Genomic DNA, 10,714 nt, shown 5'->3' on the forward strand with positions numbered 1-10,714 from the left:
TTAAGGTCTAGGTGATCAAAATAATGGGAGCTAATATCTATCCACTGCTGCCTAAGGGCAAGTGCTTGACAAGTATTCAAACCATTTCAATCCTCAGTACAACTCCAAGAAGCAAGTATTACTACATTCATCATTATACACACAAGAAAACAACAGCACAAAGAATTAGAGAATTTTGCCAGAAACATACAACCTGAAGATGGTTTAGCTAGGATCTACTCCCATGAGTCTTGCCCTGGCTCCAGAATCCACTCTTACCCACTATGCCATACTGCCCCATAGGAGACTCAAACCATAATTCTTACCTATTGGGAATTAAAAGACCAGCAATGTATTATAATGTAGTAGCTTTGTTTTGGATCCTATGATACAGAGAATAACTTTGAAATCACTAGCATATAAAGTACGTGGTAAGTAGAGACCTATTGCTGTTACTCACTATGGCACTATAGTAATAAGGCACTACTATAATACTCGCCTTTCTGGGATTAATATTTTTTTAGGTTTTAAAGTTGTTGTGAAAAATAAATAAGAAATTACTTTGGAAAATGTACAAACTATGCCCGGCACAGGGCCAGTAAACTATAAATGTTAGCTGATGCCTTGTTGTGATCATTTTTATAATAATGGATCAGCAGAATTGAAAACAGTTTACATATGAATTTCATTTTCGGCTGATCTGTGCCATGTATACAATGCATGTTTGTAGAAGACGAAGTATATACCTCATGGAAATTCTACTAGATGTATTTCCTTACTTTGGTGTGCTGGTGCTGTAGTGCAGTCATAATTTTAAAAGAAGATACAAATTTACTATGTAACTACAATAACTTGGAAGAAATCACATTTTACATTTATGAAGTGATAATACGTGTATATGTTTTTTAAAAAATGAGACACAACTTTTACTCAGTCTTCTGATTCCCTAGGCCCTTGAAATTGAGTTCTGCAGTAGAAGACAACAAAATCTTATTTTTAACCCACATTTTAAGAAAACGGGGTGTAAAAACATAAACTCAGTATGAACACTACTGGAAAAAAAACAGTGAAGGGATACAGTAAAAAATGAAATTAAACTGCTCATGAATTTTCAAGCTGAATTATTTCTCAAAATCTTAAACATTATTATATTAGCCTCAGCAGAGTTCAAATTCTGTCTATTCAACTCAGAAATTAGAGTACCTATGATTTAAAATTCCTCATTTCTTCAGAGTAAGAAAAATAAGGGCTATTCTAGGGGTATTATTAGTAAGGAAGTTCAGCTGGGGATTTAAAAACCATGTTTGCTAGGCCCATAGATTGTGTATCTATCTGGGTCAGGGGTCCTCAAAGTTTTTAAACAGGGGGCCAGTTCACTGTCCCTCAGACAGTTGGAGGGCTGGACTGCGGGCCCTGGGACGAGTTGGCTGCTAAGCAGGACAGGCAGCGGCGGCAAAAACACCTGGCGGGCCAGATAAATATCCTAGGCGGGCTGCATGTGGCCCATGGGCAGTAGTTCAAGGACTCCTGATCTGGGTACACCTTTTATTACACCTATGCTTTTGCCCCTAAATTCTGGAAAATAATGCAAACAAAAATGGGTTTTCCTGGGTTGTTTTTAAAATAGAAACATTAGCTGAAACATAGGTTGTCAACGAAGGCATTCCAGGATTTCTGTTCCCTTTATACAGGAGGGAGATACCAAACCATTCACACATTCCTTTTTTCTAAGGCCATCTTCTTTTCTAGTTTCAGACAGAGTTGTTTATAACATTTGCTGTATAATGAAGAACAAACAAAAACTTTTGATGTCATCTTTAAACACTAAAAGATTAGGTGGTGCTCAGTGGGTAGGGTGCTGGCCACAGGTAACAGGGCTGGTGGGTTCGAATCCAGCCCCAGACTGCTAAAAACAAACAAACAAAAACAGCCAGGTGCTGTGGCCAGCACCTGTAGTCCCAGGTACTTGGGAGGCTGAGACAAGAGAATCGCCAAAGCCCAAGAGTTTGAGGTTGCTGTGAGCTGTGACACCACAGCACTCTATTGAGAGCAAAAGAGTGAAACTCTGTCTCAGAATAAATAAATAAATAAAACTGAAAGATTAAAAATGAAAATAACCATGATAAACTCTTACCTAGTCTTTCTTATGTTCTAAGCTCTTTATAAAAATTAAATCACTTAATCTGTACAACTTTATAAGGTAGGTAAGGAACCAGAGGCCAGGTGGTCAGATACTATGCCTAAGGTTAGACAACTGGTGACGGCGTTTGAGGCCAGGCAGCCCAGACCACCTGAGAAGCGGGCTCTGAGCTGACCCAGGCAGTTTTCACAGCTCCTAGAGGTGATTCTGATGGGAAGTCGGGACTGATGCCCCTTCATGAGTCAGCATCAGCACCACCTGGAAGGCTGGTGAGACCACACAGTGCTGGGCTCCACCCCAGGATCTCTGACTGAGTGGTTCCCAGATGCTGCTGGTGCTGCTGGCCTACAGATCACATTAAACCACCGCAGATGTAGAATAACACTCAGGGCACTAGTGCCTTGATGTTAAAATTAAACCATTCTACCTCCTTGTATTTGAAGAGCGGAAACAACTAGTGGGCAGTGGCATCGAGAATAAAGTTTACTTTGTAGAGCTTTAGGAAAGGAAAATCCCTAAATTTCCACTACTCCCATCTGTCACTATTGATATTATTGATGAATACATAAATCAATAAAAAATATCAGAATTGTGTTTTATTTGGGTGTTAGTCATTTTAGGTTTTTTCTTATGTAGAACAGGAATACCTCAGTGTTTGAGGATGTAATAATAAAATAATGTATCTAAGCATGTCCAGTATAGTAATTAACATAAAAGTGGTATCTAATTAACCTTATGTTTTTTAGCAACAATATATCTTATCAGAGTTTATTACTGTCTCATCGCATATATTTTAGCAAAAAAAAAAAAAAAACGATTAAAAAGTACTTACCATGGAATTATCTTTTGTAGATTTGTATGTTTTTATGTCTGGAATGTTTCTTTCAAACAGTGTGAGGAGCCATTTTTTGGATTTTGACCAGTCTCTACATGAGAAAAAAATGTGTAAACATTGATTTGAAAGCACCTTAGGAATAACAGCTTACAGCATAAAAGGGAGGAAATGTCTGTGAAATTGGAATTACTTTTCCAAAAGTCTTCTTCATTTTCAGGTAGAATTTTATGAATAGCCTACCTTCTGAATTTATGAGGACAACTGAGGGGAAAGGCAACCACATTTTAGTGTCTTCTGTAAATAAATGTTTGGACTTCTATTGGATGGGCACTGGATAAGAGAAGAGGCCCACACCTTGCTTGGTCTGCTCTAGCTGTGGCTGCTGTAAATTGTGGGAGGATAAAATCCCAGCACAGGACCAATTGCTGGGTTTAAACCAGGAAAAGCAAACTGACTATAATCATTCTTATCTTTTCTGACTAGTCCATTGTAGAATGCTATGGTCTGAATATTTGTTTCCCCTCTCAAAATCCGTAAGCCTGACCCCCAAGGTGATGGTATTAGAACGTGGGGCCTTTGGGAGGTTATTAGGTCAAGAGGGTGAAGCCCTCATGAGTAGCATAAGTGCCTTATAAATCAGGCCCGTCCTCCAGCTAAGAACACAGTGATACACTGGGAGTTGGCCACCTAGAAGCGGACCATCACCAGAACCTATGATGGCACCCTGATCTCAGACTCCCAGCCTCCAGAAGTGTGGGGAGTAATTTCCTGTTGTTTCTAAGTCTGTGATCACCCCATCTATGATATTTTGGGTCCACAGTGGACCAAATGGAGTCAGACATTGACTACCAAGAAATGCAAAACTTGCTATTCCACTATACATGGAAACATTTTATAAACATTCGTCTGAGCCCACTGTGAGAAATACAGTTGATCACATCCACTACTGCCTTAGAGCAAATGAGGATGACAATGTCTGATTCTGAGACTGTTCACACTTGATGATTTAGCATGGATCCAAACTGTAGCAACAAGGCATGTGATAATAATAAGCTGTAAGTGGGATAAAAGGCCTCCATATTCATTCTTTTTTCTTTTTTTATTAAATCATAGCTGTGTACATTAATGCAATCATGGGGTACCATGTGCTGGTTTTATATACAATTTGAAATGTTTTCATCAAACTGGTTAACATAGCCTTCATGGCATTTTCTTAGTTATTGTGTTCAGACATTTATATTCTACATTTAGTAAATTTCACATGTACCCTTGTAAGATGCACCGTAGGTGAGGTCCCACCAATTACTCTCCCTCCACCCATCCTCCCCTCTCCCCTCCTTCTCTCTTAATCCCATCTTGGGTGATAAGAGCAAGGAAGAAGTGCATCTCTCTTCTTCAGTTCCTCCCTCAATCTGCACACTGACACCAAAAACAAATAGGTCATAAGAAACAGCTTCTCTTTGACTCAAACTGCTGTTACTACATCCACTTAGGGCAGAGAAATGCCAGGAAGTATAAATTTCGGAGAGAAACTCGGTCAGGGAATTAATTATAGGAAACAACTCTCTACCTTAGGAGACATCCTGGCATCTGGGACCCATACTCAAAACTTTCATCATAAGCTCGAAAGTGCTGATGGAACTCTTTGACTTTCGTCCTGTTTGTGGGAAAGAAACCTTTACGAAAAAGCATATTCACTGTGACTGGATAAAGGAGATGCCTACAAAGAAAGAAACATAGAAATTCAGACTTGAAGACCGAAGAAAGGCACAGGATACAAAAGAGGGCATTATTTAATAGTGCTGTTAGGGTAGACAATATTGGACAGATCCTCTTGGGACAAAAACCACTGTTAAGTTTAATATTTGCTCATTGTGGTCAAGATAATTCAAGGAGAACCAGAATTTTTCATTTTTTCTTTTTTTTTTTTTTTTGAGTTTAAGAGTCTTACTTTGTCACCCTGGGTAGATTGCCATGGCATCATAACTCACAGCAACCTCAAACTCCTGGCTTCCAGAGATCTTCTTGCCTCAACCTCCTGAGTAGCTGGGACTACCAGGCACTAGCCACAATGCCCAACTAGTTTTTCTATTTTTAGTAGAAATAGGGTTACTCCTGCTCGGGCTGGTCTGGAACTCCTGAGCTCAAGGGATCCTTCTGCCTCGACCTCCCAGAGTGAGAGGATTATAGGATTCAATACTGCATACTGAAATACAGTATTTATCATCAGTATACTGTGGTATATTTAAGAAAAAGAATATTGAAGATTGTTAGTAATACTAAATATTGTTTAAGTTTTGTTTACCATCCCTTCAGAATCTCCTTTCTCCAAAGTTTCAATGATATCCAAGAATTTGATTTGTTTTGTCGTAAATATTGAGCATACGTGAGCAAATTTTTAAATGTGGTTGTTTCTTCTCCCCACTCCCATCTCCTTCGGTTTCTAGACTTTAATGTTAACTGTCGTTCTGTTCCATGAGTCAGAACTACTGACCAGGATTCCACTGAGGTGGAAGAGCGACTTGGGTAGCATTAATTTACCACATCTAGGCATGTGGAGAATTTTTTTCATGGCTTCCATGCCCAGCCCTTAACCTTTCCAGAAAGCTTCAGAAAGTGGCAGATTCCATCTACTATCTTCCCCTGTTCCCTGTCTCTTTGGAGGACGCTGGGGCTCAATTCTGAGGCTTTAGCCTCTTCTCAACTTTCACAAACATCTCTTGGACTCTTGTCATCACTTTAGGATACATTATGTCCCCTGTTCTGTCAATGTCCTCTTGTTCTAATAACTACAAATTGCACTGAATACTTTATCAAAATTCTGATGGGTGGAGGACAATTCTAAGAGGTAAATCCACGTAGAATATGTGGTATGAAATAACTAAGGAGAAATTACTCTGAATGTATTACCATGATTGGACTGGCTTGTTTGCTAACAATAAAATGAAAATGTTAAACTGAAAACTGCCTATTAATTAGAATTTAAAAGATTAAAACAATCTCTTTATATCCTAGTTAGGCAGATTTCATGGCACCACCAGATAATTTTAAAAATTCAATATACAGGTTTCAAATCTCTTTATTCCAAAAGGGCAAGATTAAATCATACTAACTATGTACCTATTTACCTTATTAATTCATTCAGGTCCGTTGTCCCATGAGTGCCTAAATTCTTCAGTTGTTCATGTAATTCTTCAGTCACTTGCCCAGGGAATTGATAGAGATTGACAGTCCCTATTTTCCCTTTCACTACAATATTGAGTTTCTCATGCAGTGTAAAAAAGACATTCTTTGGAATTGATGCTATAAACAGAAAAAAAATTTTTTTTAAATAAGCAAGAACTTGAAGAATACAGTCAATATACCTCTACTACTATTTGGTTACTAGGGACTATGGCCAAAGTCCTCTGAGCACATAAAATCACCTCCTGTGAATAAAAGCAGATAACGATTCATCATATAATCTGAAATAGTAGAAGTCTAAGGGGTAATTCACTTTAAGGGATGATCAGTAATGGTTAAGAGGTTGGGTATTTCCAGCCCTTTTCCCTCTAAAGCCAAGTATTTTGAAAACACATAGTATTTTACATATTCAAGCAACTCCATAATCTGTTCTGTTTGTTCAGAACATTCTGTACTTTTTCACGCCATCCCTACCCTCCCACCTCCTACCCCTGCTCCTACACACCCACATCCGTAAGCCACTAATTTCAATTTACCCTTTAAGTATCTTTTTGAATATTACTTCCACCAGGAGGCCTTTCCTAACGCCACGAGTGGTTTTGAGCCCACCATTTCCCTTAGGCTTGTATTCTTATGCCCCTTCCATGATATGATCATACACTGCTGGTCAGGCTGGGGTGGTAAGAGTCTGAGTGAGGTTGGTTTTTTGGTTTATTTCTTTTAACTCATTTCTTTACATTTTTATTTTATTGTATTATCCTAGAAAATCTTCTTTAAAAAATAATTTTGTATTTCATCATCCTATTATGTGTAGGTTACACTCTGCTTAAGTTAATTAAAAGTAATTTTTAGATTTCTTGAGCATACATTTTCTATATGATGGGGCAATAGATTGGGAATTGGAAGCTGGCTCAAGAGTAAATGCTAACATATTGCATCTGTTAATAGAAACCTTTAAACATGAAAGTCCTCATAAGAGGCCCCAGTGAAAAACCTTGATTATTTCCATATATGTCCAATAGGTTGGTATATTTTTCTGAAGGAATATGTAACTATACAGATAAAAAGCCTTCAAAATATTTGTATTATTTGATCTGGAACAAGGGTCCAACTATCAAGAACCACTACAGAGTCAAAGAATTGAACCAATGTGTGATTTTCTTAGAAGAAAAAAAAAAAATCATGCTAGTGATCAGTGAAGAGTTTTTTAAACAGGGTTTTTTCTTCACAGCAAGAAATGCACAAGAGACTACATGAAAACAAAACAAAAAAATAAAACAAAAAAGAAGGAACCAAAATAGGAAAAAAGAGAAGCAGAGAAAAAGAACCCATAGGCAGTGGAAGGGAGTATAAACACTGTGAAAGCAGAGCAGGGAGCCAGGCACACAGGGAACCAGCTCTGCGTTCCCACCAGTGGGACCAGTGGCTTCAGCATACACAGCTGCAGCCTGGGGGGAAATGGAGACAACCAGGCCAGCAACATGGTGGCGATTATAATCTAGCAACCTCTGAGGGTGGAGAATTTGTGAAAGGACAAGTGAGCCCCCACTTAACAGTCCTATGGGACATGTCAGGAAATGCCATTTTTAGGAAAGGGCTTACTAAGCACTGGAATCCTACTTTCAGGGAGCAGCGTAACAACGTGTAATAAGGCCAAGAGCTGTTGCCTGCAGAACACTGTATATACAGCAGCGAGCAGAGTTAGTGACATCTTGGGAGCCACGGTGTGATACAGATTCCGTATTTTTCTAAAGGAAATATCCATGAGGTCACCTCAGCTCTTTCATATGTCCCATTAAAATCTAAAAGGATTAGGCTGCCAATAATTTGCTTTCAATGACCGACCTCATCATGTACTCTTTCTCCCTTCTAGCCTTACCTCAAGAGTAAAATCACAGACCCCCATCATGCTTGATGATTTTTACATAAAACCACTCTTGGATTCCAATGTTGTATTTCAAATGGGCTACCTGAAAATATTCTTTACCTGTACGATAGACAGTGTTTTGCACAGCTAGTTCAAAATTTAATTTTGGGGATTTTAGAAACACATTAATTCCCTCTTCTTCAGTAACAAAGGTCAGTCTGTTTCCCATAGCAAAGACTGTAAATACTGGTCCATACTGAAATAAAACACAGAAACACAGATCATATTAGTTAGCATTTCTAAGCCCTGTCTTAGCTTCAAGACAGTTTTCTTCAAAAACCCCAGTGCTGAAGTTGTAGTCAAGAGAAAACTGATGATGATCATATTTGGTAATCCATTATAAATTTTGACTGTTCTAACTTACGTAAATCTCAATTTGTCCTGTTATAATATATAATCTTCTTTTTGATCACATTATTATGTATTTGTACTTTTCTTTCTTATAGTAAGAAATCATTAGAAAATAATGATTATAAAAAACAATTAGAAAGTATATCAACACGGACACTTGAACACTATTTTCAAGATATTGGTAGGGTTACAAACAACCTATAGCTCAATGTTGTTTAAGAGAAAGATACAAAGTTTTTATTAAAAAAACTACTGCTTTTATAGGAAATCCGGTCACTCAAAAAATGTCTTGCAATTCTATACACTTTTCTGATATGTCCACTTTCTTTCCAAAATGACTATTTCACCTGTACACCTTGCCTACCCCTTTCCACTCTGAAACAGTGTCCCTGCCTTATAACTCACTGGAACAATGGAGGCAACCAAGTAAGAGCAGGCTTGTCTTCTCAAAATCTTGCAAGGTGCACTTTTGAACCCTTCTCTGTGCTTTCCCTCCTGTTACCGTGGATGGAGGTTCCCACACCTGTGAGATGCCCACACCCCGTCACTTGAGTCACAGATGCTACACTTCTTGCCTTCTCTTTGTTCTACATTTGTGCCTACTCTCTCTTACATCATTAATTTCACCCTCCTTAACCGGTCCCTCTTAGCAGCCTACAAACATAGTATAACATAAGGTTTGATTTCAGGGGGAGCCCATGACCTTGTTGTGGGAATAATGTGTCATCATTTTCTCTGACCTCTAACTATCATTTAGCATTTTCTTCAACTGTGAATCTAGGGAAGAAACCACAGTCTTACCCATGAATCTATCATCAAAAGAAACCACCAGAGTTTCATATCCTATTACAGTTATTATAAATATTTCAAAACATCATTTATGCTCATCACTGCTTCAGCATTAGTCATTTCTATTCTCACACACTGTTCAGTGCTATCGAGTAACTATGGGCCCAAGAATCATGAAACCACCAAAAAGTAAAGTCCCATTTTCTCACAGCAGTGATCCAGACATTGCTTCCCAATATGCCTTTTCTACAACCGTTTGTAATCAACCCTTAGAAGAGAGATAATTTTCATTGTTAAGGTTTTGTTCAAATGAAAATTCTTTGGGTGGCGCCTATGGCTCAGTGAGTAGGCTACCGGCCCCATATACCAAGGGTGGTGGGTTTAAAACCTGGCCCGGCCAAACTGCAACAAAAAATAGCTGGGCACTGTGGCAGGTGCCTATAGTTCCAGGTGCTCGGGTGGCTAGGCAAGGGATTCGCCTAAGCCCAGGAGTTGGAGATTGCTGTGAGCTGCGATGCCACAGCACTCTAGGGAGGGTGACAAAGCGAGACTCTGTCTCTAAAAAGAGAAAAAAGAAAATTCTTAATTTCCCATTTAGAAGGTAGCCATTTGAAACGCTACACAAGCAAATGGACTACAAGTATAGACCAACAAGTCCAAAAACATTAAGATAACTGCTGACATGTGGCAATACAACTGCACAGGGAGAACAATCGTGTGCAGCGTTATAAATTCTGCTGAAAGTGGTTTTTTGTTTGTTTATTTGCTTTCCTCTTGTTCATTCTTTTTGTGTGTGCAGTGGCAGGAGCATCACTGTCATAAAATAAAGGCAAGCATACACAGTACGTTATAGAAGTGATGCCTACGTGTTTTTTAATTAAAATTTATATTTTGAGATAATTGTAGATTAACATGTGATCATAAGAAATATGACAGAGACATCCTCTGTACCTATTGCTCTGTCTTCCCAAGTATTAACGTCTTCTAAAACTACAGTACAGTAACCCAACCAGGCTATTGACATTAATACACAATACATGTATTTCCATCACTGTGATGAGTCTTCACATGTTTAAGGAAGGTTGTGGGAGACAAAGGAGTACTTCTTTAGCAGATATCATTTTCCATCGATCAGACTAGCAAGTTACAAAGAATTATGGCATCCAGTGTGGCCAAGGATAGGAGAAGCTAGGTAATTCCACACACCAAATTAAAATAAAATACATTGTTACAACTTTTTTCAAGGGTAACAATGCATTATAATATAAACGATTTAAGTATGCAAGTCATTTAACTTAGCAGTTTTAGTAATTTATCCTGAGGAAATAATCAGATACATGCAAAACATACACCCATACAATATATACATGAACGTGCATGCACACACCTACAAAATGTTCATGAAAGCCCTGGCTGAATTAAAGAAAAAGGGTTGGTAGTAATCCATATACATAATTCATGAGACATATAATTATCATATCCTCATAAACAGTCATTAAAAAGAAGACTC

At 38.3% G+C, this 10,714-nt stretch overlaps 1 protein-coding gene across 2 annotated transcripts in view; it reads right to left on the minus strand.

The window, feature by feature from the left end:
* LOC100964357 (24-hydroxycholesterol 7-alpha-hydroxylase) overlaps positions 1-10,714 on the minus strand; it is an 83,950-nt gene that overhangs the window by 71,900 nt on the left and 1,336 nt on the right. For both annotated transcript variants that reach the window (XM_003789243.3, XM_023512795.1), the window contains exons 2-5: positions 8,125-8,260; positions 6,083-6,257; positions 4,525-4,674; positions 2,952-3,045 (exon numbers count right to left, since the gene is read on the minus strand). In XM_003789243.3, coding sequence (XP_003789291.1) covers positions 2,952-3,045; positions 4,525-4,674; positions 6,083-6,257; positions 8,125-8,260 — 555 coding nt within the window. The remainder of the gene's footprint in view (positions 1-2,951; positions 3,046-4,524; positions 4,675-6,082; positions 6,258-8,124; positions 8,261-10,714) is intronic.

The sequence above is a fragment of the Otolemur garnettii genome, unplaced genomic scaffold (genome assembly GCF_000181295.1).
Source record: "Otolemur garnettii isolate 467f Iridium unplaced genomic scaffold, OtoGar3 scaffold00031, whole genome shotgun sequence".
NCBI classification, from domain to species: Eukaryota; Metazoa; Chordata; class Mammalia; order Primates; family Galagidae; genus Otolemur; species Otolemur garnettii.